General features: G+C 41.4%; 3 protein-coding genes across 7 annotated transcripts in view; 1 reads left to right on the top strand and 2 right to left on the bottom strand.

Moving 5' to 3' along the window:
* The window catches only part of anks1ab (ankyrin repeat and sterile alpha motif domain containing 1Ab), a 60,639-nt gene extending 45,674 nt beyond the window's left edge, over nt 1-14,965 (top strand). Inside the window, exons 8-14 of one of the 4 annotated variants that reach the window (XM_084062868.1) lie at nt 594-731; nt 1,393-1,464; nt 2,190-2,273; nt 2,640-2,777; nt 5,852-6,028; nt 9,341-9,438; nt 12,624-14,965. In XM_084062868.1, coding sequence (XP_083918994.1) covers nt 594-731; nt 1,393-1,464; nt 2,190-2,273; nt 2,640-2,777; nt 5,852-6,028; nt 9,341-9,438; nt 12,624-12,738 — 822 coding nt within the window. In that variant the 3' untranslated portion in view covers nt 12,739-14,965. Of the gene's footprint in view, nt 1-593; nt 732-1,392; nt 1,465-2,189; nt 2,274-2,639; nt 2,778-5,851; nt 6,029-9,340; nt 9,439-9,676 lie in introns of all 4 variants that reach the window. The other 3 variants (XM_084062870.1, XM_084062869.1, XM_084062871.1) reach the window with 3 other exon arrangements.
* On the bottom strand, nt 9,809-23,307 carry LOC311049320 (T-complex protein 11-like protein 1). Its single transcript, XM_084062872.1, has 10 exons — nt 23,153-23,307; nt 22,926-23,023; nt 20,723-20,855; nt 20,484-20,604; nt 19,981-20,204; nt 18,981-19,117; nt 18,547-18,746; nt 17,794-17,975; nt 16,494-16,666; nt 9,809-15,924 (listed from the first exon to the last, which is right to left on the bottom strand). The coding sequence occupies exons 2-10, from the start codon at nt 23,008-23,010 to the stop codon at nt 15,692-15,694; spliced, it is 1,488 nt and encodes a 495-aa protein (XP_083918998.1). The 5' UTR covers nt 23,011-23,023; nt 23,153-23,307; the 3' UTR covers nt 9,809-15,691.
* Nucleotides 23,308-24,949: 1,642 nt separating this feature from the next.
* The window catches only part of phc2b (polyhomeotic homolog 2b), a 56,480-nt gene continuing 53,862 nt past the window's right edge, over nt 24,950-27,567 (bottom strand). For both annotated transcript variants that reach the window (XM_084062874.1, XM_084062873.1), the window contains exon 15: nt 24,950-26,719. In XM_084062874.1, the coding sequence (XP_083919000.1) occupies nt 26,565-26,719 (155 nt within the window). In that variant the 3' untranslated portion in view covers nt 24,950-26,564. The remainder of the gene's footprint in view (nt 26,720-27,567) is intronic.

Genomic DNA, 27,567 nt, shown 5'->3' with positions numbered 1-27,567 from the left:
CCAGAGAAAAACTAATTAGGTGAAGACGAGAGTTCAGATGAATTAGGTACAAGCCACTGGAATCTGTTGTGGTTCTGTTTGGAAGTGAATGACTGCACCTGTCGATGTCCATGTCATGATATGTCTATATGTATTATTGCTGCTTGCTGCATTATCATGATTATTAGCACTGGCTCACTGAAGCTCATGTCATCCGATGTTAAAATGAAAGTTAGTTGCTGAGAGAATACAGCATCCTGTTGTAGCATATCTTTTGATCTTCTGATATCTAATTCTGTCTGACATCCGATTTGTTAACCTGAAAGCAGAAATGCTTGTACCATCTATTGTACTCAACCTGAGTGTCCTTTTGTAAGAAATCCTACCAATTGCAAAATGCTATTCATCTGTGGATACACAAGCATTGTCAGGGCACATGTTTCAGTTAGTTGCTGAGAGAACGCAGCATCCTTTTGTAGCATATCTTTTGAGGAGCCTTCCACTGCCATACAATTGAAATACGATTAGTTTCCCTGTAACTCAATCGAGAGGGTTTTTTCTTTTCTTTCTTTCCTTCTCTTTGAGAATATCCACCATCCCTTTCGTCCCTACAGGATAGACAAAGTGATCGACAACGAGATTCTCGATTAAACCTCCGGCCACCGAGCCAATCTGCTACCTACGCCACGGTGTCTGCCTGGCACCACCAGCCTGAAAAACTGATCCTGGACTCCTGCGGGTATGAGGCAACTGTAAGTCACCTCCATGCTCTCTAGAGTCTCTGCCATAATAAACTGACAAGAGTATTCACATTTAAGACCTGGAACGCATCTGTGTCACTTTTAGATTTGAGCTAAAAAAAACATTATTTTACACTTTGGCTATTCAAAGATAGCAGATATACAAGCTCATAATGCGGCACAGAGTGCCGCGCTATGAGCTTGTAGATCTGCTATATTTGAAAAATCGTGAAAATGTGTGCAAACCTTTGAATATATATATTTTTAAAGCGAACATTTTTTTACTCAAATCTTTGCTTCTGGGACCCCCTGGAACGAAATATTTTGAGATGGGGGTCGGCAGCCAAATACATATAATTTTGGGGGTCCTTGACATGAAAAAGTTTGAGCACCACTGATATAGAAACATACGTTTTTCAGAATACTGTTGGGATTTAGAAGACATTTGCAGAATCGGCTTCAGGCCTTAATGGGTTAAGCTATGCAAATTGTTAGAATGGTGGCGTTGTTGGTAGATCGAGAAATATACAGTAGGGCTAACCTCAAGAAAGGTTGAGATGTAAATTCACTTGGAAAGGCTTATGTTTTCAATATGTAAAACCAGCAATTCACCTATTTGCACCTTTGGGTGTTCTCTCTTTTGTGCTTAACGTGACTGCTGTCTCTCCTCTAGTACCTAGGATCAATGATAATCAGGGATCTACGAGGGATTGAGTCCACTCAAGATGCTTGTGCCAAAATTAGGGTAGGTCTGCCTGATTCTGTCCTGGTATTGATTGATTGATTTATTGATTGAATACAGTTTGCAAAGACAAAGCACAGGGAAGTACAGTTCAATACAAGGTCTGTTAAGAGGATTTTAAACCCAAGAAAGCACTATGGCTTGTTTCCATTGGGGTCCTTTGTACACAATTCATGCAAAGATCAAATGTATGCATACAGTACTTTAAAAAGAATACTGCTATATATTCTGATAGTACTCATTGCTATAGAGTGTTTGTTCAGTAAAAGGAGTCTATGTCTCTCCAGCTCTTTATTAAAACAGAAAATGTATTTTCAGTGCTCTCTGATTGGCTTAGATTTTGTCACCTACCTGAAAATGTACTATATTCTGTTTACTAAAGAGATGGAGAGAGACCCCTGTGACCGAACAAATGCTCTGTAGCAATGATTACTATCAGAATATAGTACTTTAACCTTTTAACCAAAAAGAAAATGTACCAAAAATATCACTTACCCTACCTTTAAATAGTACAAAATACAAGCCAAAAATAACAATGGCACTTTAATTGTTTTACAACTACAACAAGAGTTGGAACAAACAAAACGCCTTTGTGTAAAATGTTCTGTAAAAGTTACTCTGCAGTGTAAACTCATCCTACCTAACTAGATCGATCCTCAGTGAATGAACCTTTGTTTCACTAGATAGCTGCTGTCCTCTCATGCTTTCATTGGTTCTGTTTACTATAGAAATCTAAGGATGCCAGAAAGGGTCCTGTTGTCATTCTGTCCATCACTTATAGAGGCGTCAAGTTCATTGATGCAGCCACCAAGGTAATGTGTGTGTATATGTCCTGTGTGTATACACCTGTACAAGCACACTGTAACACACACACACACACACACACACACACACACACACACACGTCACACACACACACACACACACACACACACACACACACACACACACACACTGACTCATCTTTCTCTGTCTCCCTCTCTACGGCTTACTGCTCTCCTTTCTTGCCTCCCCCCTCCCTCCTCTCTCTATCGATCTCTTGAAGCCAAACATCCTAGTTGATGCTGTTAGCAGTTTAAAGACTCTCCATTAGCAGTAGATTTCCAGCTGTCCCTCACCTTCTTTCCTGCCCTCCTCTCCCCTCTTATACCCATTGTGCCCGGGCCTCCTGTCACCAGACCATCGTAGCGGAGCACGAGATCAGGAACATCTCGTGTGCGGCCCAAGATCCAGATGACCTCTGCACCTTTGCCTACATTACCAAGGATCTGAAGAGTGGACACCAGTTCTGTCACGTATTCAGCACTGTGGAAGTGGTGAGTGATGCACCCAAACAACATGGGGCTTCTTCAATGTGATAATGCAGGGCAAACACACATTTTCAGTTTGATACGTGCCTCAGAATCTATGTTGACTGTACCCTCCTCCTCTCTCTCTCAGACTCCTCAGTCTCTCTTCACTGTGTCAAAAAAAAGCCAAAAAATTACAAAAGCCAGTTCATCTTAATTATAGCATAGTAGATTGGAAATTAAAATAAATGTTTGATTTGGAATTTAATTTATGAAATATTGAGAACTCTTTGGGGAATGTTTTGAAAATGTTTTGAAATAATACATTTGTTTAAGTGGGAAACAAAAAATAAACAAACAGTATTTACTAGCGAACCATGCAAATGGGTCCGCGACCCAAACATGGGTCCCGACCCACAGTTTGGGAACCAGTGCTCTACTCACTACTCTATTCTACTCTACTCTACACCAATCAACTCTACTCTACTCTATTTAGAAAAGATTTTCCATTGCACTGGGACCCCCTGACAGTACCCCTCCCCTTGCTCATCCTTTACGCCCAGATGAGAACCGTCCTCTGTGCTCCATCTAAACAATGCGAAGCTTACACTAATGCTATCTGGACACAATCTCCATTTTGACCGCGTGTCAAAAAGAGTTTCTGGAAACAGGTTATAAATGCAGTTGCTCAACATTGATTCATTTCTCGTTCCGCGACATCTAGTTTAAATGTTTAGAGCAGTTGAACACCCTATTGTATGGCTCTGAAAGAGCACAACATAAAAGACTTATATTTACAAGAATAGTGAAGTGATTCACTCCTACTGCTGGTTGCTATATTTACAAATGCAAGGATTATATAAAGAAAATAATAGGCTATAGGGGGCTATAATGGTTCATTCGTTACATGAACACTCTCAGAGCTCCTTATATTACAGCAAACACAGACAAACATAATGCAGTCTAATCTCACAGATTACTAACACACCAGTTATACAGAGGAGAAGATACAAAATACAAATTGCATTAACGGAGGCAAGATTTGTGCGTGACAATGCCCTGTATTATTGCAGCTTTACAATTTTTATCTAAAATTAAAAACAAAGGCCAAACAAAGCAATAAAAGTACAAATCTAGTCGGGAGTAAACTGAAGACAAAGTTACAAGAAACATCCTATGGACAGGAATCTTCTTGATTAGATCAGTTCTATTGAAATTCAACTCTTCTTCACAATAAAGGTTAATGTTGCACTCCTTCCTTCTGTAGAGGGAACATTGCTCATCTTTGAGTAAGTTCAGAGAAACACTTAACTGGCACCAAGTTTCTTTGAGGAAATGTTTCAAAAGGCCATCAGACAATGTTATATTTCACTGAAATAATGAAAGCAGCCACTGAGTGTGCAGTATCATAAAATAAAAAAGCTTACATTTGCTATTCTGGTGTCCTTAGGTATGAGGTCTCCTTGACAATTCACACGCCGGCCAAAAGCTTAGGGGTAGACATGCATATAATACTGTATAGACCAAATGTTTCATTATAGGATATCTTGGAAACACAAGGGCAAATAAAATAGCTTAAAGGATAATTAAAGTGAGGTCCATCAAAGAAGTAATTCCAAAAGCTGGTACTGATTTTGCTAAGCCAATGTCTGTGGGGCAAAGCAGTCCAAAGTCCAGAATATTAATAGCAAAGATAGATAAAGGCTCTGTTCAGACTGCAGGCAAAGCCAAATTATTTCTCAAATACACTCTTCAGAACTTTTACTTACTTAATTACTTACTTTAAATCTATGTATTTGTTTATTTAGATGGGACACTGCATATTAATGAACAATACATATCAATGTAGTGTAAATACACCGGATTTAGCGAAGATGCTAATTTACATCCGCAAAAATCCCCAAAAGAAACACATAAAAAACAGCTATCTAACTTAAATTTTCTAATGGAAGTCAATGGAGCTTGGAGTGGGATGAAACCCGGCCCAAATTTGGAGATGACTAACGTCATCAATGTAACGTTATCGATATGAGCATATGACGCCATCGATATAATAAATGATCAAATCTGGGTGCATGTGCCATCACTGTAAATTCTGCCTACAATAGTGTTTCTCAAACGTATTTGTTTCAACATCCCCCAGTTTGGTATGCATTAGGCCACAGACCCCCCATAACTCACAGAGTTACAATTCAATCTTTATTTCAGACCCAAGGGGGATCCACAATGAAAACACCACAGACTTACAAGGGTCCATTTAGTTCCTAACTATTCATCATTTAGCTGGGGACCCCCTGGAACCCCCATAAAGACCCCTGGAGGTCCCCAGGCCCCACTTTGAGAACCACTGGCCCACAACACAATGCTTCACAGCCAATCAATTGTGCAACTGCAAAGCACAGACAAATAGATTCAGAGAGAAAACAAAAGGCTCAAATAACAGAAACACCAGAAGCTGCAGACCTTCTGGGACAGTCAATCAAACACAAACCGCTGGACCGAACAGCGGCAAAAACAATTGCTTTAGAATTAGTTTTTTCGTTTTCTGCCTCCTTCCCGTTTTTTTCTACCCGTTGTTTTTCTCTCTCCCTCTGTTTACCTCTCCAACTGCAGGGCACCTGAATGTTCTCATTTTTTTTCATAGTGGGGCCAAACTTTAATGTAATAATAAAAATGATAACAATAATAATTATAATAATAATAATTTAGTTAGTTAGTTAGTTTATTTTAGCACATTGTGAGCACAAAAAAATAGAAACAATACATATCAAAGAAAACAAGTTGCTGTGCAAGGAAAGGAAGAAGTCGGCAGGCTTATTTGGAATCCTTTCCTTCGTGGAAGAGGTCATTAAATAACAAAGATTAAAAGCTCAATAAGAACACTACAAAATAATACAAGTTTACAAGGGGAGCAGCGGGGCAATAAAGAAATAAAAACACAAACTGCACAAAAGAAGAAAAAGACAAAAAAAACTAATTTGTAAAGATTATAATAATAACATACAGTAACTAAACTTTGTCTTTGTAGGTAAAGGTTTCGTAGTCCGTTTTGCATTCAATACACCGCTTAAACTGACCTTATTATTTCTTCATCTACACAGACCCAGACCTATGAGATCATCTTAACACTGGGACAGGCATTTGAGGTGGCCTATCAGCTGGCTATGCAGTCCAGAGCCAGACACTTTGTCCCGCCCTCAACTATGGCCTCAGAGGTCATTGAGACCAAAACCAGCCGACCCGTGTCTCAGTCCTACAGCAGCATGAGGAGATCAACAGTGAGTACCACCCACACAAATACATGTGTAGGACCGTTTCTCAACGTCTGGTCCAGGGCCCACTAGGGGTCCAAATGGGCCCTTCTGCATCTGTAACTAAGTGTACAAATGGAAATATTTTAAATCTTTGGGACCCCAATCTACCCTGTAAAATTCTCGCTGTTATCATTTCTAAGAATTCTTAGAGTTACTGGCCCTTAAAGGTCCACTTGGACCCTCTGGAGACCCCAGACCCGACGTTGAGAACCAGTGATGTATAGAATTTCCATTCAGAGCAGCACTGTGCTTCCGTGTCAAACATGGAAGAGAAAGTAATCTATCTCCATGATACGTCAGTGTCAATACTAAGTTAGTTAAATGATAGTGTCACCGTGTCCCCTAAGAAAGTAAGTGGACATAGAAGTAGGGCGCTTATAGATAAGATCTGTGCTTCCATCCTATGAAAAAAACATGATGAAGCATGGCGCTGTGTGCGTGTGTGTGTGTGTGTGTGTGTGTGTGTGTGTGTGTGTGTGTGTGTGTGTGTGTGTGAGTGTGTGTGTGTGTGTGTGTGTTAGGGCTTTCACCAACTAGTCGACTAGTCTATTATAACCACCTTGTTGGTACTAGTTGAATAGTAAAAAGAAAAAAACTTTTCTTCTTTTTTTTTGGACATTGTTTTAATGCCATCACTATTATCCTCCTGCCTTTATTTTTTATCAAAAGGGGGTCAAAAGTATGCCCAATAATAATAGCCTATTATTGGGCAATAACCCCCTTTTGGGGATCCTTGGAGACGCTGCTGTGCTGCTGTGCCAGAAGCGCTTCCCTTAAAACGGCATAAAAATAAAGGCAGGAGGATAATAATAATAGTAATGGCATTAAAACAATGGGGGAAAAAATATATATATATTTTTTTTTTAATAGGTAAACATTGACTAGTCAACTAGTCGACTACCACTGGGTCAAATTAGTCGACCAGTAAAAATCTCTAGTTGTGAAAGCCCTGGTGTGTGTGCGTGCGCGCACGTGTGTTTGAGTGTGTTTGGTGGAGAGGTGTGTGCATGTGTGCTTGCATGTGCCGCAGCATACTTTATTCTGAAGGTGCCCTCTTCGGCTCAAATTAGACTAGAGGTATGTCAGAGTGTGCCTCGATCCATAGCCAGATCAGGAGCACAGACGAACCGGTGACTGACGTTCCCTCTGCCACCTACAAAGGAAGATTTGCTGTGTGCAGTGGGGTGAAAGTGATGACTCATTATTTCTCTACCAATCTTGTCTAGTTTCACCCCCCCCCCCCCTCCCCAAACTCTGAGTCACTCGGGTTGAGGGTACATTTTTTTGTTTCTCTCCTGCGGGGCATATTGCGAGACATGATTAATGCGTAGCATTATTTCTTGCTTACAGCCAGGGTGCATGATTTCCTCTGGGACACTTCCGAGTGCTTGTCTCCCCCCCGCAGGGGCCGTGTGCATCCTCTGTTTGCTCAGCGTCGACCGAGTACGTTACGTAAATGTTTACGTATCCCCCTACAGCTACGCATTGATGTATTGACCTCATGGGCTGCATATAATGAGCACTCAGTGATCACTGTCACCTGAGAGAACTGCACCGCTGGGCACGCGCACGCTGCTGAGCCACATGCTCTTGCGGGCCCCACAAATCACTCTCTGCTTTACTATGAGCCCATAAAGATAATATATCGAGTAATCACGGAGATGCATAATGATGCAAACGGGTGGTAGCTGGGATGAGGCCTCAGAGTCAGAGGAAACAGTCGGAAAAACTCAGCAATTTTCCTTCCTTTTTTTGGGGTGTTTGTACTTGGTGACTCACTATCTTTGCTTTGACATTAAAGTATACCATACGTCGTTGTTGACTTAAGTTGGACATGGGTCTTGAACCATAATGCGATAGATTTTCTATCACAAGACAAATTATACAAATTCTACCAACAACGGGAGTAGACAGTGTTCACATTTGTTAATGTAAAAACATATATATTTAGTGTAACAGAGTAGTCCTATCTGAATACCAGAACCCCAATATCTCTCTTGGCCAGGAGGAATTATAATGTTTTGCTTGGTCAAGGGGGGATTCCCCTTTGAATGAGTGGTGGATGTGTGATTTCCCGCCTTATACTATTTAGACTGCTTTATTTTCCATTTGGTGCACTTAAATGCTCTGTCCCTCTTCTTTCTCTCCCCCCTTTTTAACATTTGTTTATTCTTGTCTTCTTGGTCCTCCTGCCTTCCAGGGTGGCCCTCCGCTAGAATGCCGCTGCTGTCACTGTCACACGTGTACTACCCACCGTCCCTCCTTCCTCCCGTTGCACTCTGTTAGCCCTGGAGTCCAGGTCCTTCTATTTCCTTTCCTCTATTCATCCCTCCATCATTCACACATCTGTTCACCCCACCGCCACCCCCCCCCCCCCCCTCCCCCTTCTCCCTTACTTTTCTTGCTCTGGTGTGCCGCAGTGCACTTTATCTCCCAGTTTCGTTGCCCTGAATATTTCGAACACAAACGTTCTCCACGTTCCTGTTCCTTTCTCATTTCTCATCTTCATCTTACGTTTTTTAGACGTTACCATAGAGCTGTTTTTAAGTGATTATATGGTTTTTCAGGGAAGAGAGGGTCTCTTTGTGACTTCCATTTCTTAAAAGATATCATGAGGTGCTTGGCTAAATTGCAGGTGTTAATTGTGTAGCAGTCACTGCCGAGTAGTTGGTTGAGGTGGTTTCTGTAAGTTCCTTCTCCTCTAAAGCTTCTGGAATTTTTATATTGGATTTACTTTCTCTAATGTTTTCTTTAACAAACACGGATTTCCATGAACAGGATACATAGGTGAAGATCAGATTTTTTTTTTAACAGGCAATCTGGAAACTTGCTCATTCTAATTAACATGTTTTTGAAGATGTATACAAATGTAACTGAATGATGTTAATCTTACATTTAGGCCTGCAGGCGATTGTTAAAGGTCTCATCTTTCGTCAATGACATAGCATTGGCAAGACCTATCCGTGTTAGAGTGCACGCTGCCATCACTCAGTCTATTTGAACCCATGGTTTTCGGCTTGTTCGCTGTTTGTTACTGTGCACTTCGCCCCTCTAGTGGACCTGCTTGTCAGACGTCGTCATAACCCATGCTGGTGGATTTGAGCCCTGCTTGTCTGTGACGCTACCATGAATCACTGGACTGTACCTCTGATCCACATGCACGTGTGTGAGCCGAGGACATGTCAGTGCGGGCCGCGGCGGCGGCCCCTACCGCTGCCTCCCCCCAGTCTCACGTCCTCCCTCTCGACCCCCCTCCCCCCCTTCCCCCCCTGGCAGATGGACCCCCTGGAGATGGACGCAGACATGCAGTCCCTGGGCAGCACCACCTGGCTCTTGGACCACCGGGACTCCAACAGGCGCCCCGCCAGCACCAAGTACGAGACCACCATATTCTGATAACTGATACCTGCGTCCCGTCCCACGCCCTCGCGCCCACCCCCAACCCCCCCCGTTTCCTCTCTGCCCCCCCCCCCCCCCCCTCTGCAGCAACATCCTGCCCCGTGGTCTCTACCTACATATACCTTCTCCCCACACACACACACTCTCTCTCTTTCTCTGTGCCACTCTCATACATACACGTGAGACCTGTGCCTTCTCACTGTGATGTTACAGCATTCTGCAGGGCTGCCTACTTCCCCCGCCCACTCGTTTGCCCCGTCGACCTACGCCGACCTTCCACCTGCCATGACAGCCTCCTCCCTGGCTCTCCCCTCCCCCACAAGCACCACCACCACAACCCCCTTGGCAGCCTCCGACCCCCCACCTTCTCTCCTGTTGCTGCTGCAGTTGATGGCAGCCCCGGAATGGATGGTCCTGGATTGTACTCTACTTTTTTTTCCAACGGGCCTCGCCCTCTCAACCAAACTGCCTCCTCCTCCTCCTTTGACCGACATCTTGCGTCTGCATCCTACTCCCCCCCCGCCCGCTCCTCCCAGCATTAGCCTCCTCATCTTTGAAGAGGTGTTGTTTTGTTACACTACTTTTTTCACACCATTTTGAAAACCATATCCCCCCCCCAGGCCTAACGTTGAATTAGCGGTAGTTTGACTAATGGCTATACTGTAGGTTGACGATGTGAACTAAACTTGAGACTTTGTCACAATCCATCATGTATTGCTGAAGGGGCCGATATTAAGAAACTGTGAATGGGCCCTTTTGGTAAAAACTAAAAGAAGAAAAAAAGCCAAGCGTTAACTCCCAAATGTGTTACCTAGCGGCTAGCCGTTACACCGTATGGCTTCTGGTCCTTCTCTAAAATGCAACAACAACATGTTCTCCCATATATCTTCTCTTAACTCCCTGGATCATTTCATATCACTTATTTTGCCCCAAAGACAGTTAATTTGTTTCCCTTTTCCCATCTGTAGCTTGTCCTGTCTTACCAGGCATCTACCACTGTGAGGCACTATGAGGAGGCTGTTTTGCTAGCATGGGATTCAAGATGGAGATTTACCCAGTGGAAAGACAAAAGCAGCAACGTACAGCAAAACAAACTTTTTGTTTTTCTACGCATTTGTACAATAATCATAATGTGATGGATCGCTCATCAAGCTTTCACTGATGTCTAAACTGTCAAAATGGACCAAGTACTGAGCCCATGTGTGGCCCCTGTACACACACACACACACACACACACACACACACACACACAGGCACACACAGGCACACACAGGCATACGCACATACACACGCACACGTGCATACACACACGCACATGCACACGCACACACGCACACACACAGGAGGACACATTTTCCTACACTTTAAGGACAGTAGCCTTATTGCTTGTCCGGTATACCTATAATCAGCTGAGCTTCCCTCCGAAACCAAACCCCACAGTTCCCACCCTCCACAACTGCACGTCTCCCGCCCTTGCTTTCGACTCAAAGACTCAACAGGACTTCTGAATTCCAGAATTTGACCGCGGAAGGAGAGGCGTTTCTATGATGGTACAGTTTTGTCCACGAAGACGATGTAGCCTGTTACTCAGTCTGGCCTTTGTTGTACTGCCCCTGTGCCTCTCAGCATCCATGGTAGCACTGAGAGTCTGCAGCTGTCAAATGCAGAACACACTGTGTTAAAACATGGCACTATCCCTTTCAATGACTGCTTTTTCTTTCTTATGGTGCAAATAGGACACAGTTAACATAGTAATTCAATTTGTAATGGTTTTTTGATAGGCAGGGGTTTAGTGAAACACTTTGTTAAGAGTAGGCTATGTTTAAAAAAAAAAGGATCATGAAGGATCCTAATACCGATATAACCAGATGCAAATTAAAACGAAAGAAACAATACCACCAACAAGCAAGTATATGGAGCGTAGTGGTATTGGGTTCACAATTCACATTAAGCCTGAGTTATACTTGGTTGCATGCCGTGTCGCACACTGCATATAGAAGATCTACAAGCTCACAACACGTTGCAGGGCAACACGTTGTGAGCTTGTAGACCAGGTATTTTTGGTACGCGTCACCGGCGCTTAACTAAGCATAAATCACCCTTTAGACTATTTTTGTCATCGACATGTAATGTCCCCAACGTGATTTCGTTTGATTCTAACGTGTTAGTCAGCCAACGCACAAAGTGCTGCACATGTCCCAACATAGCATCTTATTATCATGATTACACGGGTAGCTATCCATGCCGTCTCACATCAATTCCACATTAGGTAGAGCTTGTGGAAAGTGTGTCACTTGGGAAATGAAGAGCAGTGGAAAGCGAGCAATTCCCTGCGTCTGAGGAGCCAAATCTAAATGTTGCTGGGCACCACATCCATGGGAAAATGGATTTGATATGCTGAAATTCTGACACCATTTTGTTTTATGATTTTATTATGCACTGTGACTCAACGCTCGTCTGGGGGTCTGCACACATAGCCCTGTGGGTTCTCCCTCGTCTGCACTACTACCTACTGTGCGTGCTGTATGCCTTGTTTTCTTGTCTTGTCCTCATGAGGGGTTTGGACTGTTACATCACTGTCCTCATTATTATTTGTGTGTGCTGCAGGAGTAGTGAGGTATTGCATTGAGCCCCTCTCCAGAAGACAGTGTTTGTTGAATACAGGTCTCTCTGGAGACCGACTGGGAGGCATTGGCTGGCCTGTGTGTGTGTGGTGCTTATGGCGCTATGTTCTGACTGTTAACCGTCAGCTTCCACTGACTGATGCATGTGGCAGTGTGTCGTGTGTGTTTTTGTACTCCGATGCACTTGGCCTTGTTGCGGTCTCTGTATGTACTGTAGCAGTGTCTTGTTTCGTTTCACCCCATGTACCATTTGCTTTTTTTTTTATGTTCTCCTCTCTTCGTTCCACCTCACGGCAACTCCACTCATCCATCCATGTATCCACCGTCGTCATTTCTCAGGCATTTAGTAATTTGATGTTCGTTCTTTGTGTGTATGTCGCCAAGACACTTTCAACCTGCTCTAGTATGGATGCATAATATAAAAAGCATTACATTTTTAATGAGCAGAAGCTTTATAAAGCGAACACAAGTTGTTGGTGGCATGATATGGCTGTGCATGTTCTGGTCTTTTTAACATCAGTGTTTCTCCTGTGTAGCTCACTCCAACCTTCAAGTTTCCGGATACCAAGCTGTGAGTTGAAGGGGAGCAGCCGATGTGAGTGCGTTTGCGTGTATAAAAGTAGCAAGGGGCAGACGAGTGGGAAGAGATAGAAAGAAACAAGAGAGAAAATAAGAAGAGGTAAGCGCTGCGTGAAGTGCTCGGAGCCAAACAGAACTACCTTTGCCAATTAGATCTCACGCTATGTAGCACCCCTTTCTCCCTACACTGACCCAATATGAATCCCCAACACACACAAGAAGGTAACCCGCTTAGCATTGGCTAGGCAGGGCCTGTCTCTCACTCCTGTCTTGAGAAAGGTCAGTCAGAAAGGTCAGGTCTATTTAATGGCCTCCTTGGGACTGTCTGATCTTGTCAATGTAGGTACTGTAATGCATAGAGACACATTAGAGCATTATAGAGAGCATTTCTATTGATTCAGGTCTATTGGAGATATTGTTACTGTGAGAATTATTAAGGGTATACAGAAATGTAATTAAAATGTAGAGAAAAAAAAAACTGTACCAGCATACAATGCTTTGCCCATGTTTGTGGACAGAGTATGGTTTGTCAATGATAATGTGATACTGTTTCAAATTTCAAAGCAATATATAAATGAAATTAAATAATACAATGGGAAAAATGAAGAATCCTTTTCAAGTATCATTTGCTTGCTTTCGGTTGAATATATTACAGAGTAACTGATCAAGACACACAACACAACATGAATCACAAGACCGTTAATGTGCAGTATACTATATATTTGGTTAATTTTCAAAAAGTGCTGCACTTTTTTTTTTATGATAAGTGCTTAGATCATACATGCTCATGTTTAAACAAATCTCACATCACATAAGACAAAATAAAATAAAAAATAAAGACAATAAAGAGAGAAAAATAAAACATCAATTACAATCTAATAACGGTATTTACAGTATTATTTTTTTTACAGGCAATTTGCATAATTTCTTTGGTACGTTGCTTTTTCCTGAGGACAGTGTGTGGTTGGGAACTGAAACAGACAAATAACTCGACTCATCTCCCAGCCTGTTGTCATCATGTGACATAATGCAGTGATTCTCAACCTGTGGGCCGGGGGCCACTGGTGGGCCCCCAAATAATTGGCAAAACACACTTGATTGATGATATGATATCATTAATATTAAAAGAATTATGTAAAAAAAAAAAAAAAAAAACGTATTTTCTTTAAAACCTTGAAACGTGAGTTTTCATTGTGATCCTGCTGTTAGTTCCATCTATCCAGGCCGGAACAAAATCAATTGATTGATCATTAATCTAAACGTGCTCTGAAAATGCATGACTGCCGTGTTAAGTGGTCAGATGGGTGGGCGGTGAACGCGTTCGGGATTTTAAAGTGGGCCCTGATACAGAAAAGGATGAGAACCACTGACGTAATTTGGTGCAGGGTCTTGCTGCAACTTACAAGCAGGAATGAATGCCAGTAACCAGCACTGATAGAGGTTTAACCTTGATAGTAGGGGTGCAACTAATCGAGTTAAGCGATTATTAAAAAAAACATAATCGCTAATTGAAAATTTTATAAATAGATCCCTATTTTGGTCATGTATTACGAGAAAATCTAGAACAGATCCACGAGCTCACAACATGGCATGATGCGACACGTTGTGAGCTTGTAGATTGTCTATTTTCACTAGTCCAGGTTCTCAATTATTTGATTAATTGAAAATTAGCCCTACTTGATAGTACAAACAAATTGTACACTGCCATCATTGCGAATGTTTTTCGGCCTTTAGGTTATTACAAAATAATGCAGCATCAAGGTTAAAGTTCTGCAAGTGCTGATGTTTTAAAGGCAATGCACCAGCAGGAGTTTTGTTCACACACTGAATGTGCAAAATATTAGGAACAAACTATGTCTCTGGGAAAGAGACTGAAGCCAAATACTTTGTTATACAACGGTGTCACATGCTAAAAATTTCAGCTGTGCAAGCTCACAACAAGTCACGGAGGTGGCGCATTGTGAGCTTGCAGATCTGCTATTTAAACTATTGATCAGATCGGATTATTTACTCCACTTCATTCATGAAGCAGAGACACAGATAACAACAAGAAAGCTTAAAGAAAACAATGATATTCTATTTCAAATTTATATTTGGATTATGAATGGGCAGGATGTTCCTAATGTTTTGTACTCTCAGTGAATAATATTGTCAATTCTGTCTCTAGACAAACAGTAAATGTGCTGATCTCATCCATGATTTAATTTAGAGGTTTTTCTGGTTAAATATGCCATTTCTGTAAGCATTCCGTTCCTGTATGTACGCAAATTACAAAATGACAATAAAAGCCACAGAGGGACTGAAACTAGAAACTGCAAATAGAAAACAGCACGCAAATGTGATACATTCCCATTTCTTTAGCTAAGTAATTCTAATGAAGAACCATTGCCAATATGTTTTACTTTTTTTTAGAATGGTGAGCACAAGAACTCATCTTCTGCAGGTTGCTGCTTTGCTTTGTTTACATCCATAATTAAACACAGCAGAATTTGTGCATTTGTAGGTCTTATGTAACATTTACATTCCCACATTATTTGAATTGCAACTGTGTGTGGGCTGTAAAAGCTACATAATGGAGTACACTACACACTGCACAGTGACCCACAAATGTTCTTCAAGGGCCACTTGTTGTCTTCTTAAAGATGTCTTTTATGGAGTTTGCCTTTGAGTATGGCATCCCAGTATTGAGATTAAAGCTCAAGTATTGTATTTACATGCTAGTTAATACAATTTGAAAAAAGAAAAAAGTCCACATTTGATATCTAACTTAAAGTTGTTGTTTTTCCCACAATAATATGTTCACCATTAAAAAAAGGAAAAGTTATTACTGATGTTATGATTGATAGCAAAAAAATAAACCCAAATATATGTTTTTAAAGGCTGGTATATACATACATTATTCAGTTTACAAATGTTAATGCATTATCAGACTGGCCATATTTATATATAAAAATAAAGAACTTGGAAATGCTTTAAATGCCAGCTTATGAAGGTGACCGTTGTGATCCATGGGTTGAACGGGAGCCTAGCGCGAGTCATCCCCTGCCTCCGCCTCTCCCGGTGGGAACAGAATTTTCCTGAGGATAGGGGCGTAAAAGGGGCCGAAGACGGAGCGGTTGAAGTGGACCAGTTGCCCGAAGGCCGCCCCCAGCTCGGCGAGCTCGGCGCTCAGCAGCCACAGGCAGGCAGGCGGATCTGGAGAGCTTTTAGTGGGTCCACCCTGCAGCATGGCCTGAAGGTAGCCCTGTACTCTCTCTCCTGCAGTGTGTGATGGAGTGAGAGAGGGCAGGAGTCAAACAAAGATGTCAGCACACATTACAACTATAGTAGGACCAAAGCTATGTAGGGCAGGCATATAGAGCACGGTTTCCCAAACGGCGGGTCGAATCATTTTCGTTTCCTACATCTTGTGTTTAATTATTGTTATTTCAAAAGGTTTTCAACAAAAGAATAAGGAAAAACTAATTCAAACAGTTATCAAAAGAATTTCATACATTTAAAAAAAATCTAAGAAATTCTAGAAATTTGAAAAAATACTTTTAAGAAGTAGTGAAAATAGCTGATCTATAAGCTCACAACGTGTCGCATCGCAACACGTTAAACAGATTTTTATGCTTTATTAACTAATTAAGCCCCTCAAGGACTGCTGGGGGTCCCCGGACCCCACTTTGAGAATTTAAAGAACACAGAGTACCCTCGAGAATTAAATAACAGTTATACATACAGCTATAAATTGTTATATAGGTTTATCACAGAATGATATACATGAAGGAGTTCTGGCCTTCCTGTATGTGCTTGGCATTTCCCCTCTTCAGCTGAGAACTGACCTATAAGTGAGCGAACAGGGTGATTGGGCTTCCACAGGTCTGATATTAGACCCCTCAGTAAATCCTGGTGGTCCTGGGGCAGCTGTGCTCCTCCATGGGTGGTCAGCGCCTCCTTCACCTGCGCCAGTACTTGCTCTGAGAGTCCCAGCAGTGCCCCCTTCAGGTCAAAGTCCCTGTAGTGTCAGAGAGAGCCATTGGTAAAGTCAGGGTTAGGCCTGTCACAATTATTACATAATCGTCTAATCGCAATTATTTATATAATCGCAATTATTTTTGCATAATAGTCATAATCGTCATAATCAATTCCATGTTAAAAAATGTCCAAAATAGTGGAAATAGCAGATCTATAAGCTGAAAACGCGTCATGCGACGCGTTTTGAGCTTATAGATCGTCTATTTCCACTATTAATGTTTATTTTTAAGTATAAAGTAATTAAATATGCGTTATTTGTCATATCTGCCCTGTGCAACTTTTGTTTACGAAAACTAAAAGCCAAACATATAAAATGTAATTTTTATTCATAATGTTCCATTCATTTCTAACGACAGAAACACAATTAAATCGTTAATCGCAATTATTTGAGTGATAATTAATCGTCAACTTAAGTTTGTAATCATGACAGCCCTAGTCAGGGTAAGTCTTTCACCCTGCTTGGTCATACATCTTTGGCCTGTAAATATTATCTGTATAATATATATAATATTGTCCTGTCTTAAGGAAAATAAATGATTTAAAAAACTAAACAACAAAACTGCCCTGCTTGCACTATATTTTCCTTCAAGGGGTTTCAAGCGTTTTTATGTCATGGACCCACAAATCAATCAAGATTATTAAATATACCTCAATTAAACCACTGACCACCATTACAAATGAGTCTGTCCTTGATATGAAAGGGTGTTTGGGTTTAAATTAAATTGTACAAATGTCTTAAATGCAATGATAAATATTAAACGTGTTGCTCATACATTTTTTGAAATATTTTGTATTTTGCATTTGTATTGTAATTACTTAAAGTTAATTAAATTATAGTGGAATTAAACCCCTGGGGGTCCCCAGAGACCACTTCGATAACCACTGGCCTATGACAGTACCTGGGTCTTAAATCACAAGCTGATGTCCCGCATTATCATCGAACTGGAAGGAATGAGGTTAGCTGAATCCACTCACCCAAGTTACAGTACCATAGGTAACTTGTGCTTAATGAATCCTGTCCCCTGTCCCTTCCAGTGCGTTCCATTCCCATACATTACCTGTCCCCAGTGACAGCCAGTGCACACATCACACATGTTCTCTTCTTACCTGCTGTGACAGCCCTCCAGCAGGGCAACGGTGGTCTGCTTGAGTTTACCTACAAACCCCTGCAGAGAAAAGAGAGCTCCGCCGCAATGAGTGCTGGTCAGCAACAGCACTGCCGCCTCCAGGACCAGCCTGTTGAGGGTCTGTCCCAGGGTGTCCAAGCGAACCCGATCCATCAGCAAGGTCTGGTAATGAAATAAAAGAATTATAGATAAATGTTCATAATCATGTATGACAACTTATAACAATGTTTCGTAATATATGTGCTGGTCATAATGCATTATATAGCTCAGTGGAACAGCACATTATAACTACCTTAACTTTGTTAGTTATGAAGTGTCTCTGTTATAAGTTGTTATGCATAATTATAAACATTTATAACGAGTGTTATAATGCCTTATAAATGCATTCTAATGCATTATAAATGTGGTTGCATTATAGACCCGACCTTAATATAAAGTCTCACCGAAACAAGTTCTGCAGATAGAATAATATGTGCTTTTGAAATACTGACATTCAAGCAGACATGTTTTGGATGGACAGTAAATACTTGATTCATTCAAGTCTTTGATTAATTGGTTGAACCACACTGGGTTTGAGCCATTACAACTACAGTACATTAACTACAGCTACACCCACTTGACGTCTCATCAGCTCTCTTGATAAAATAGCACTCCGCCAGATATTTACAGCACCTTCTAAACTGCCTGTGCCTTCGGATGAAAATCCAAACCCTTCTTCTTGCCCACAACTAACCTCAGGATACCTCTGGTCCTGTGGATCCCAGCAGAGAAGGTGCAGGTAGGCCCGGGTGAGGACCGCAGTGGGGCTGACGGGACCAGGCTGGCTGTGAACATTGGTGGGGTCCTCTGGACCAGACTCAAACGGAGATCTGGCAACCGATGCCTCTTCTTGTGCTGCCGTCTGCAGCCAAGCAGTGCTATTATCCAGAGAGGCTGCAGAGACACATAGTGAATCAGTACTAAAGAGGAATTTGTCTTAATAACATTGGCAGGATTTGGCAGAGAACATAATAAACAGACACTCAGCATTCATCCACAGTATTCAATCAGTCAGCAGCCATGTAACAGATGCGAGAGAGGATGGAATCATGTTTGGGGAAAAAAAGGGGGGGGGGGAGAAAATGGAAATATTCAAATTGATATGTATGGTGCATCAGAATCCCTCACCTGGCTGCTTGTCCAGAATCTGCTGGAATTTGGCTCTCTCGTACTGAACAGCCTGCTGGAGAAGATGAGGCCTTAGGCTCTGGACAGTGAAGTTTACCATATCAGTCTTCATCAGCCCCAGGACACAGAATATTTCCCTGTGAAAGTGAAAGGTGACAAAAAGGGCCACTTTATACATGTGTCTTGTTATCACTGATTAGGCCTATATGAATGAACTATGCTCACATTTACATTGCATGCATTTTATCAAGCTCTATGCAAAAACAGTCCCATCGCCCGAGCCAGGAGTGATGTGGGTCTTCCAATAATAGCAGATGTGCTTCACAAGAAAACCACAGGTGAAAATGACTAAGTGATAGTGCTAATAGGTAATTAAGCTGACATGTTTTGGATTAAAATTTTAATCAAGTTTTCCCTCCTATGACACCACGGTAATTTTCTAAGCGCCAGTGCCATTTCTTGTTACGGCCACGGTTGTTAAACCCCAGCTCCAGCTGAGCATGCTGATTGAACAGTTGTCCTTTTCCACAAGGGAACACATTATTGGTATTACAGTAAATCCTCTAAAACTCCCCCTTGCCTTCCCCTCTGACCAAATTCCCCAGAGCCTGTCCCATTTATTGGCCGATATTGGCCTTCAGTATAACACATATACCGTTCCGGTATCAGTGTATACTGACAGACAATCAGAAATCTCCACCTACAGTACCAATACGTCCAAGGACTTCTAAATGCAAGGTAGATACTAGAACAGCAGCTATCACGCCCTACCTACGCCTACTGCTTTGGAAAACAATCCTGTCACCGCCCCAATATGTATACTGCCCTAAAGTCTTGGGATTGGTTCTGCAATGCAGTTTTTTCATTTTCTGAGCAATAGTCAGATCTATCCTCATCTGTAGTCTGACATTACTAACTGTCCTTAAGTTGCACATTTTATTAGCAAGATTTGGAGTTCTTATGACCCTCAACTGGTTAGTTCTAAGAAACCGTGTCTCACCTGAAGAGCTCCACAGGGTCAGCACTGAGCTCCCTTAGTGCCCTGATCTCCGGGTCCCTGACTGGAGCACACAAGGAACCCATGGTGTTGACGACGTATGCCGCCAGTCTGTGGAGATCCAATGCACCGTGATCAGCTTCCTGACGGATCAGTTCGAGGTCCAGAACCTCGTCCAACTGAGACCTCAGTCTCACATGGCCCGGCAAGAGCAGAGACTGCAGCATCTAATGTAAATCATGAGACCACATGCAATGTTAATGCAATAGAACAAAGCAGAACAGCATAGCAAAGAATAGAAACATTACTGTCCACACAAAAACATGACCTTACTAACTTCATTGTTATAAAATTAAGAAAGACACAAATACAGTACGCTGCAGGGTCAACATAGTTCAGTTTCCACATTGTTTGTGTGGTTCTTATGGATGTGCTGACGTGTTGACACAACAGCCTTGACCGTACCTGTGTACCCCTACAGTAGTACTATCATGCTAGATACTCACAGTCTTGACCTCCTGGAGCAGAATGATGGCATGGCTGTAGTCTGCAGGAATGCTGGATAGCTGCTCTCTAAGACAGTCCCAAAAAGCACGGTGCACTATCTCTGTGATTTTTCCTTCCAGGCTATAGAAGGAGCATTGGTTTAGGAAGAAGTCAAAACAGCAAACAACACCATTTAGATAAATTGCACTTTTTCAAATGAAAAGAAAGTAAAAAACGTGTGGTCGGTGGTTTATCTTGCCTGTCTTTTGGAGGGTTGTTAGGTTTGAAGTGGAAGTCCCTGTTCACCACTATCTCATGAGCGAGACTCAGGTTGGAAACACAGTTCTCCAGTTGTATCATATCTGATAAAGAGGCACTTTGAGGTGGGGTTCCTACAGAGAGGACAGGACAGACACGGAATTTTAAAAACACAAACATACCGGGCCTCACGGCACACGCCTACATCGCAGGGGATCAATGTCTGAGTTATAGTGTCGGGGGCTTTGTCAGAGTACCCGTTGTACCGGTCTGTCTGTGTACCTTTTACCCATATATGGAGATCTCTGTATCTGTCCGTCCTTGTCCCTTTTATGTCCATATATGGAGATCCCTGATGTTATCAGACTGGACATTCCAATATATGGGCATATACTGATGACATCAGTATATGTCAATACATAGGAATGTCCATACATGGGCATATTGGTTGGATCGTGGTCCTGGACAACTGGATAACTGAACTACTGGACAGCGGTTCAGATATCCTCTCGAGTCCTTGACGATGTGTGCACTGAGTTTGAAGTTGGTCGGTCCCATATGCACATGACCATATATGGGCATATCGGATCTCTGTATCTGTCAGTCCATGTCCCTTTTATGCCCATATATGGAGATCCCTGATGTCATCAGTATATGCCCATATATGGGCATGCCCCCTTTTGCGCCCATAATATGGAGCAAACTAATCACAAAAGGGGGTATGCCCATATATGGGCATATACCGATGACATCAGGGATCTCCATATATGGGCATAAAAAGGGACAAGGACTGACGGATACACAGATCTCCATATATGGGCACATCAGTCGGATCGGTGGTGCAAATATATATATATAATATATATATATATATATATATATATATAAACTGCTCAAAAAAAGTTCGGAAACTTAACTTCGGTCAATTATATCTCCACTTTAATAAAACCAATTGGTATTGTGTTTTATATCATTTTTATCGTTGATTAGTCACCTTTACAAGGAGGTACAGCTTGTAAGGATCGGGCATTCGTGGAATGAGCAACACAACTAAACGTGTGGGTAGCGCCTCCAAAAAATGTGCCAAAATCACCCAATATGCTTCTGTTGGTAATCGCTCTTGTTTTGAGCAACCTGCCAGCACACACCTGCTGAGAGGTGTGTGCCAGTAGTCACAGGTGTGTGACTGCCTCACAGGTGAGTGACTGGCACCTGAACATGGGTTCTCCACCTTTGTTGAGTTGGAGTGTGTATGCTCCAAGCAGCAACACTGCCCCCATGGAAAGATGCCACGTTCGTCCCTTCAGGATAAGGCCCGTGCAATAGGGCAAGTGAATCAGAGTGACAGCATTATTTGGTGTCAGCCCAGGTACCATTTGCAAACTTAGGACCAAGTTCTGTGAGACTGGTGAAGTCAACAAGGAAGACAACAACCCAAGACCCCTTGCTTAACTGAGGAACCATAGATTTACAGGCCAGATTTGCACAACGGAACCAAAGACAGATGTCAAAGTTGCAGGGCCCATGCTCAGGTGCCAGTCACACCTGTGACTGGCACACACCTGCCTGCAAATGGTACCAGGGCTGACATCAAATAATGTGTAATCTGCGTAACAGAACATCAGCTTCACTTGCCCTATTGCACGGGCCTTATCCTGAAGGGACAAACGTGGCATCTTTCCATGGGGGCAGTGTTGCTGCTTGGAGCATACACACTCCAACTCAACAAAGGTGCAGAACCCATGTTCAGGTGCCAGTCACTCACCTGTGAGGCAGTCACACACCTGTGACTACTGGCACACACCTCTCAGCAGGTGTGTGCTGGCAGGTTGCTCAAAACAAGAGCGATTACCAACAGAAGCATATTGGGTGATTTTGGCACATTTTTTGGAGGCGCTACCCACACGTTTAGCTGTGTTGCTTATTCCACGAATGCCCGATCCTTACAAGCTGTACCTCCTTGTAAAGGTGACTAATCAACGATAAAAATGATATAAAACACAATACCAATTGGTATTATTAAAGGGGAGATATAATTGGCCGAAGTTAAGTTTCCGAACTTTTTTTGAGCAGTTTATAATATATATATATATATATATATATATATATATATATATATATATATATATATATATATATATATATATATATATATATATATATTCAATATGTTGTTAATAACTTATGATAGGTCTATTTATTACCTGTTGGAGAGTCAAGTTCCTCCAGATGTGGCACGTCGGTGGGCGTGTCTTCAACAGCCTCGTCTGTGACTGTGTTATTTGGCATAGCTGCAAATCTTCTTTAATTGGAAGATAATAGTATGGTATGTGATGATAATACCCATTTAAATACAGTAAAACCTGACACTTATAACACATACAACAAATAACTCGTATATAAAATGTATTTTGTAGATGCACTTACTTACCTGCTGTTATTACAAAAGTTCTGGTCATGCGAAGGTCTACCTGTATTGATAAGTAAGTAGCACCACGTAAAAGCGATATATTATGACTATGCACGTACTGTAGTAGCTAAACACTGTCCAACAATGTCTATGCTTCAACACCACACACACACTGATGCTTGTCTGCTATACCTACAGTACTTATTCTGTATATCAACGTCAGCGCTCAAGTTTAAAAGGGGACCAAACCATTACACGTTTGTGAAGGGGCGGACTTTTAAAATCAGATATTTGTTAACTAGTTATACATCTCGCTCGATTTAATTAAACCTCTATTTCTAAATGTGACATGGCGGATGTGAACGTGCATTTAACTCTAATAGTAGTAGCCTGGGCTATTCCTATTCAGAATCAGAAGGCATGATGTGCCATTTGGTATAGTCCATACTCAAATCAAAACATAACAAAACGTCACCAGCACTACTCAGATACCAGTGTTGCCATGTCCGCTTATTATAAGCGACTTTGGGCTTGTTTTTTCTGTAAAGTTGCTTGTAAATATTGTTTAGTTGCTGGTTGCTGTTTTTTTTTGGGCTTGTTTCTAAAGTGTAGTTGCTTATTTTAGGCTGTTTCCTAATGTTGTTTAAACCAGTGTTTCTCAAGCATTTTCATGTCAAGGACCCCGAAATGAATGTATTATTTGTTCGTGGCCTCTTACCGGAAAATATTTAGTGCCAATTGTCTTTGAAAATAGCAGATCTACAGACTATTTTCAAATATCCAATGTAATAGGTTTAAAGTGCTCTTGACCTAGGTCGCTCGCTTCCCTTTACGGTCTATTGTTGCTTCTTTCGGGCTTGTTTTCAGAAAGCAGGTTGCTTATTTCCCTCGCAAAATGTGGCAACAATACAGCGTGAGTGAATCCATAGACAGTCTATGGAATTAATGTGTAGTTGTTGTTGGTTGTCAGCCCATCTGACTCTCTCTTTGATCTAAATAAACTTTCATTTCACTAGAATTAGAGCTGGGCTAATAACTAAAAACAATTCCAAAATAAACAGCGAGACCGTTCGTTCAGGCGATGGGACAAAGACTACCCTTTTTCGCAACTCGTCTCGTAATAAACGCTTAATGTTGTTGTTTACAAAGGAAAGCGGTGTTGATGTCACGGGCATCGTGTTTATTTGGGGTCCCAGTGTTGCAGGACAATAGGAACACTGTGGACTGATGCAGTGTGAAAACTACACATTTACACAACGGGAAGCTTCCTTGTTCCTCTGGCAACCAGAAGGGACTGACTGAGACCTAACAGATCATCATAATAGATTTTCATTCGAGAGCCTGTAAATACTGGAATTGCTGCTAACCCAGGGGTCCTCAACGTTTTTCAGGCCAAGGACCCCTTAGCTGAGAGATAGATGAAGCAGGGACCCCAACATGTTGTATAAAACTGTTGCAGACTCAGATTAAACTTTTTTTATAGATAGCTTCATACACTTGTTTGACAGCCCTATAATCAATGTTCTTCTATCAATTCATGTTTTTGTTTATTTCAGACATTTACCACTTTTCACCTTTTTGACAAAAATAGCGCTGTTGTGAGCTTGCAGATCTATTTGCAGCTATTTTTGTCTAAAGTTCTCACAATAGGGATGCTAGGGCTCAAATGGTTAATGTAAAAAAAAAAATCCAATTACTCAAAGATTTGGACCCCCTGTAGTAACTCTGAGGACCCCTAGACCCCCTGTTGAAGACCCCAGCTGAAATCAGTCATTCTCCCTCCACATGCAAGCATACACACAGGAAACGGACCACATCGTGAATCAGGTTATTTTATCACTGAAAAATGTTGTGTAACAAAACATTTCTTTGATAAATACAGTCATTTGACAGAGCATTGTCTCATTAAAAAAAAAACTCATCACAGCCACAAAACTTTTTTTTTCTCAATAAAACAAAACTTTCCTTGAGTCATCATATTTACACAATTGCATAATTCAAAATAAACACCATTAATAGCATTAAAAAAGATAACTTAAAGAAAAGGAAATGGCATATAATTCCTCACAGGTAGTCTTGTCAGACTCATGTTTAACAGTCTTTTCCCCCTCCCAATAGTATGTACAGACCTTTGACTCTATATAAACCGGTACGGATACAACCAACCGCTGGGAGACAGGTTTTCATTGATCTCCAGATCTAGTTCTTTAGGTAGTGTGCAGAAAGAAAAAGAATAAAATCAATGACTAGGTAAGTGCTAAAAGTGGTACTGTGAGTATCAACCCACCAGAGTGCTTAGGGTAACTTTATGTCTTCCATCTGTGAAACTGGGATTGGCCATAAATAAGTTATGCATTTTGGTAAATCAATTCATGGAACAGAAACAAAAAACTGACTGAAAAGGGAAATCGATGTAAAAAGAAGCTGCCTCAGCCGTTTCTCAGCACAGGGAAACGCTTTGCTTGATGGTAGAATAGTGGAAAGTGAAGCAAAATAACCATCTATTCAAGAATGGCAACATACAGGCCTTTTTCTGTCCCCACCCCAAACACCAACACTAACAGTTTTACACACTCTCGCTCTTACACACATTGCTGACGTGACAAAACAGCCCAAAACTAACATGTATAATAATCATAATAATAATAATAATAATAATATAAAATATGTAAGTCATTCAGATGTACCCACATTTCATGTCATCATGAATGCATTTGTTTTGCAGCTCTCCACCTAGGCACTCCAGAGAACAAAAGAAAAGGACCCATAGTGCCCTTTGACACAACATGTACTTATACTCCAATGCTGCATTCACACTGGCAGATACAAAAGAAACAAAGATACAAAGCTAGACTGCATATTTGTAGCTTTGCATCTTTGTAGCTGAAGTTGAAACCAGCTCAACCTTTTTTGTAGCTTTGTAGCTGTTGTAGCTTTTTGTAGCTTTTGTAGCAGCTACAAACGTCAAATGCATCTTTGTAGCTTCCTGTCGCTGGCTTACATTGAAAAAGAATGATATCCTGTATCTTTGTAGCCGCCATTGTGAACGCAGCATAAGGCAGTTATGTATTTTTTCGGACTGTCGTTTTGTTGTACAACCAATGGCCTTCTGTCACTTGGGTATGCCTGTGTGGGCTGTGTCCAATAGCCTGCCAAAGGAACTGATCTAAAAGGTTGGGTGCGCATAAGATCCTAGTGCAGAGGTAAGGTGGTCATCAGTGCTGTGGTGATGGGCTTCTCTCACTCTGTCATACACACTCTCTTTCTCTCTCTCTCTCTCACTCACACACACACACACACACACACACACACACACACACACACACACACACACACACACACACACACACACACACACACACACACACACACACACACACACACACACACACACACACACACACTCACACACACACACACAGTTCCTTCCTGGCTAAGAGTCTTTGAGCATGTTGATCCGTGCAAAGATCTTGAGTGCAGGTCCCAGCTTAATGTTCATGGCGCTCATGAGGTGGTCCTCCTTTAACAAGAGCAATGCCTGTCCGTCTATCTCCTGAGAGCGGAACTCATCTGCTATCTCCTGGCAACCTGGTATGGAGAAAAAAATGTCAATAAATCGATGGAGCTTCCATCAGTACTCAAGTATCAAAGTTATATAAGCTGTCCAACACAGGCCGGCACATTTTTTGGTATGTGCATTTTTCAATCAATGTGTTTTTTAAAGTCTGTGTGTGTATTAGTGCTGTCAGAACAAAATTCGGGAGTCGAATATAATTTGAATACGTTAAGAATTAAACATCTTTTATCTTTGAATGTTGAAATTGCCATTTGAATGTTTTTATTTTGTTGTTTTTATTTTATTCTTTTCCTCCATAAATGTACTGAGAAACAAATCTAATGAAGACTAATTTCTCTTACTCATCAGCGCCAACGTGTACTGTGCTCAGAGGTTCTGACACACAAAAGCCTGTAACCAGTGAATATGAAGAGGTATTTCCACTCACCAAACATCTAAATCACACTGTGGCGTTTATTCAACATAAGAGGACAAACTACAGGGCCAACATCGATAGCCACTGACCAGGCTACTGGACGAGGTGTGTCTTTTCCTCTCGGACGTGTGGTAAGAAGTTGTAGCCAAATATTACTCTCCTCTCATCAAAAACCCTGGAAATTAACCTAAATTAAAGCCATAACCCTTAACTAATATAGTTGGTTTCACTATTTTGTTTAGCCTGTTATTATAGAATTTGCATGTGTGCACGCAGGGATTTATTATTGTATAACTATATATTATTTTACATAATTATATATCATATAAAATATTCAAATATTCGAATACAAAAAATAAAGCATTGAAATTCTCATGGGATTAAAGAGGAAAACTGACAGCACTAGTGTGTATATCCTATTTATTGAGAGCATAAGTTGACAAA

This window comes from Gymnoscopelus microlampas (genome assembly GCF_963454915.1).
Source record: "Gymnoscopelus microlampas genome assembly, chromosome: 7".
In the NCBI taxonomy this organism is placed as follows: domain Eukaryota; kingdom Metazoa; phylum Chordata; class Actinopteri; order Myctophiformes; family Myctophidae; genus Gymnoscopelus; species Gymnoscopelus microlampas.
This window is presented reverse-complemented; position numbering and strand designations above follow the sequence as displayed.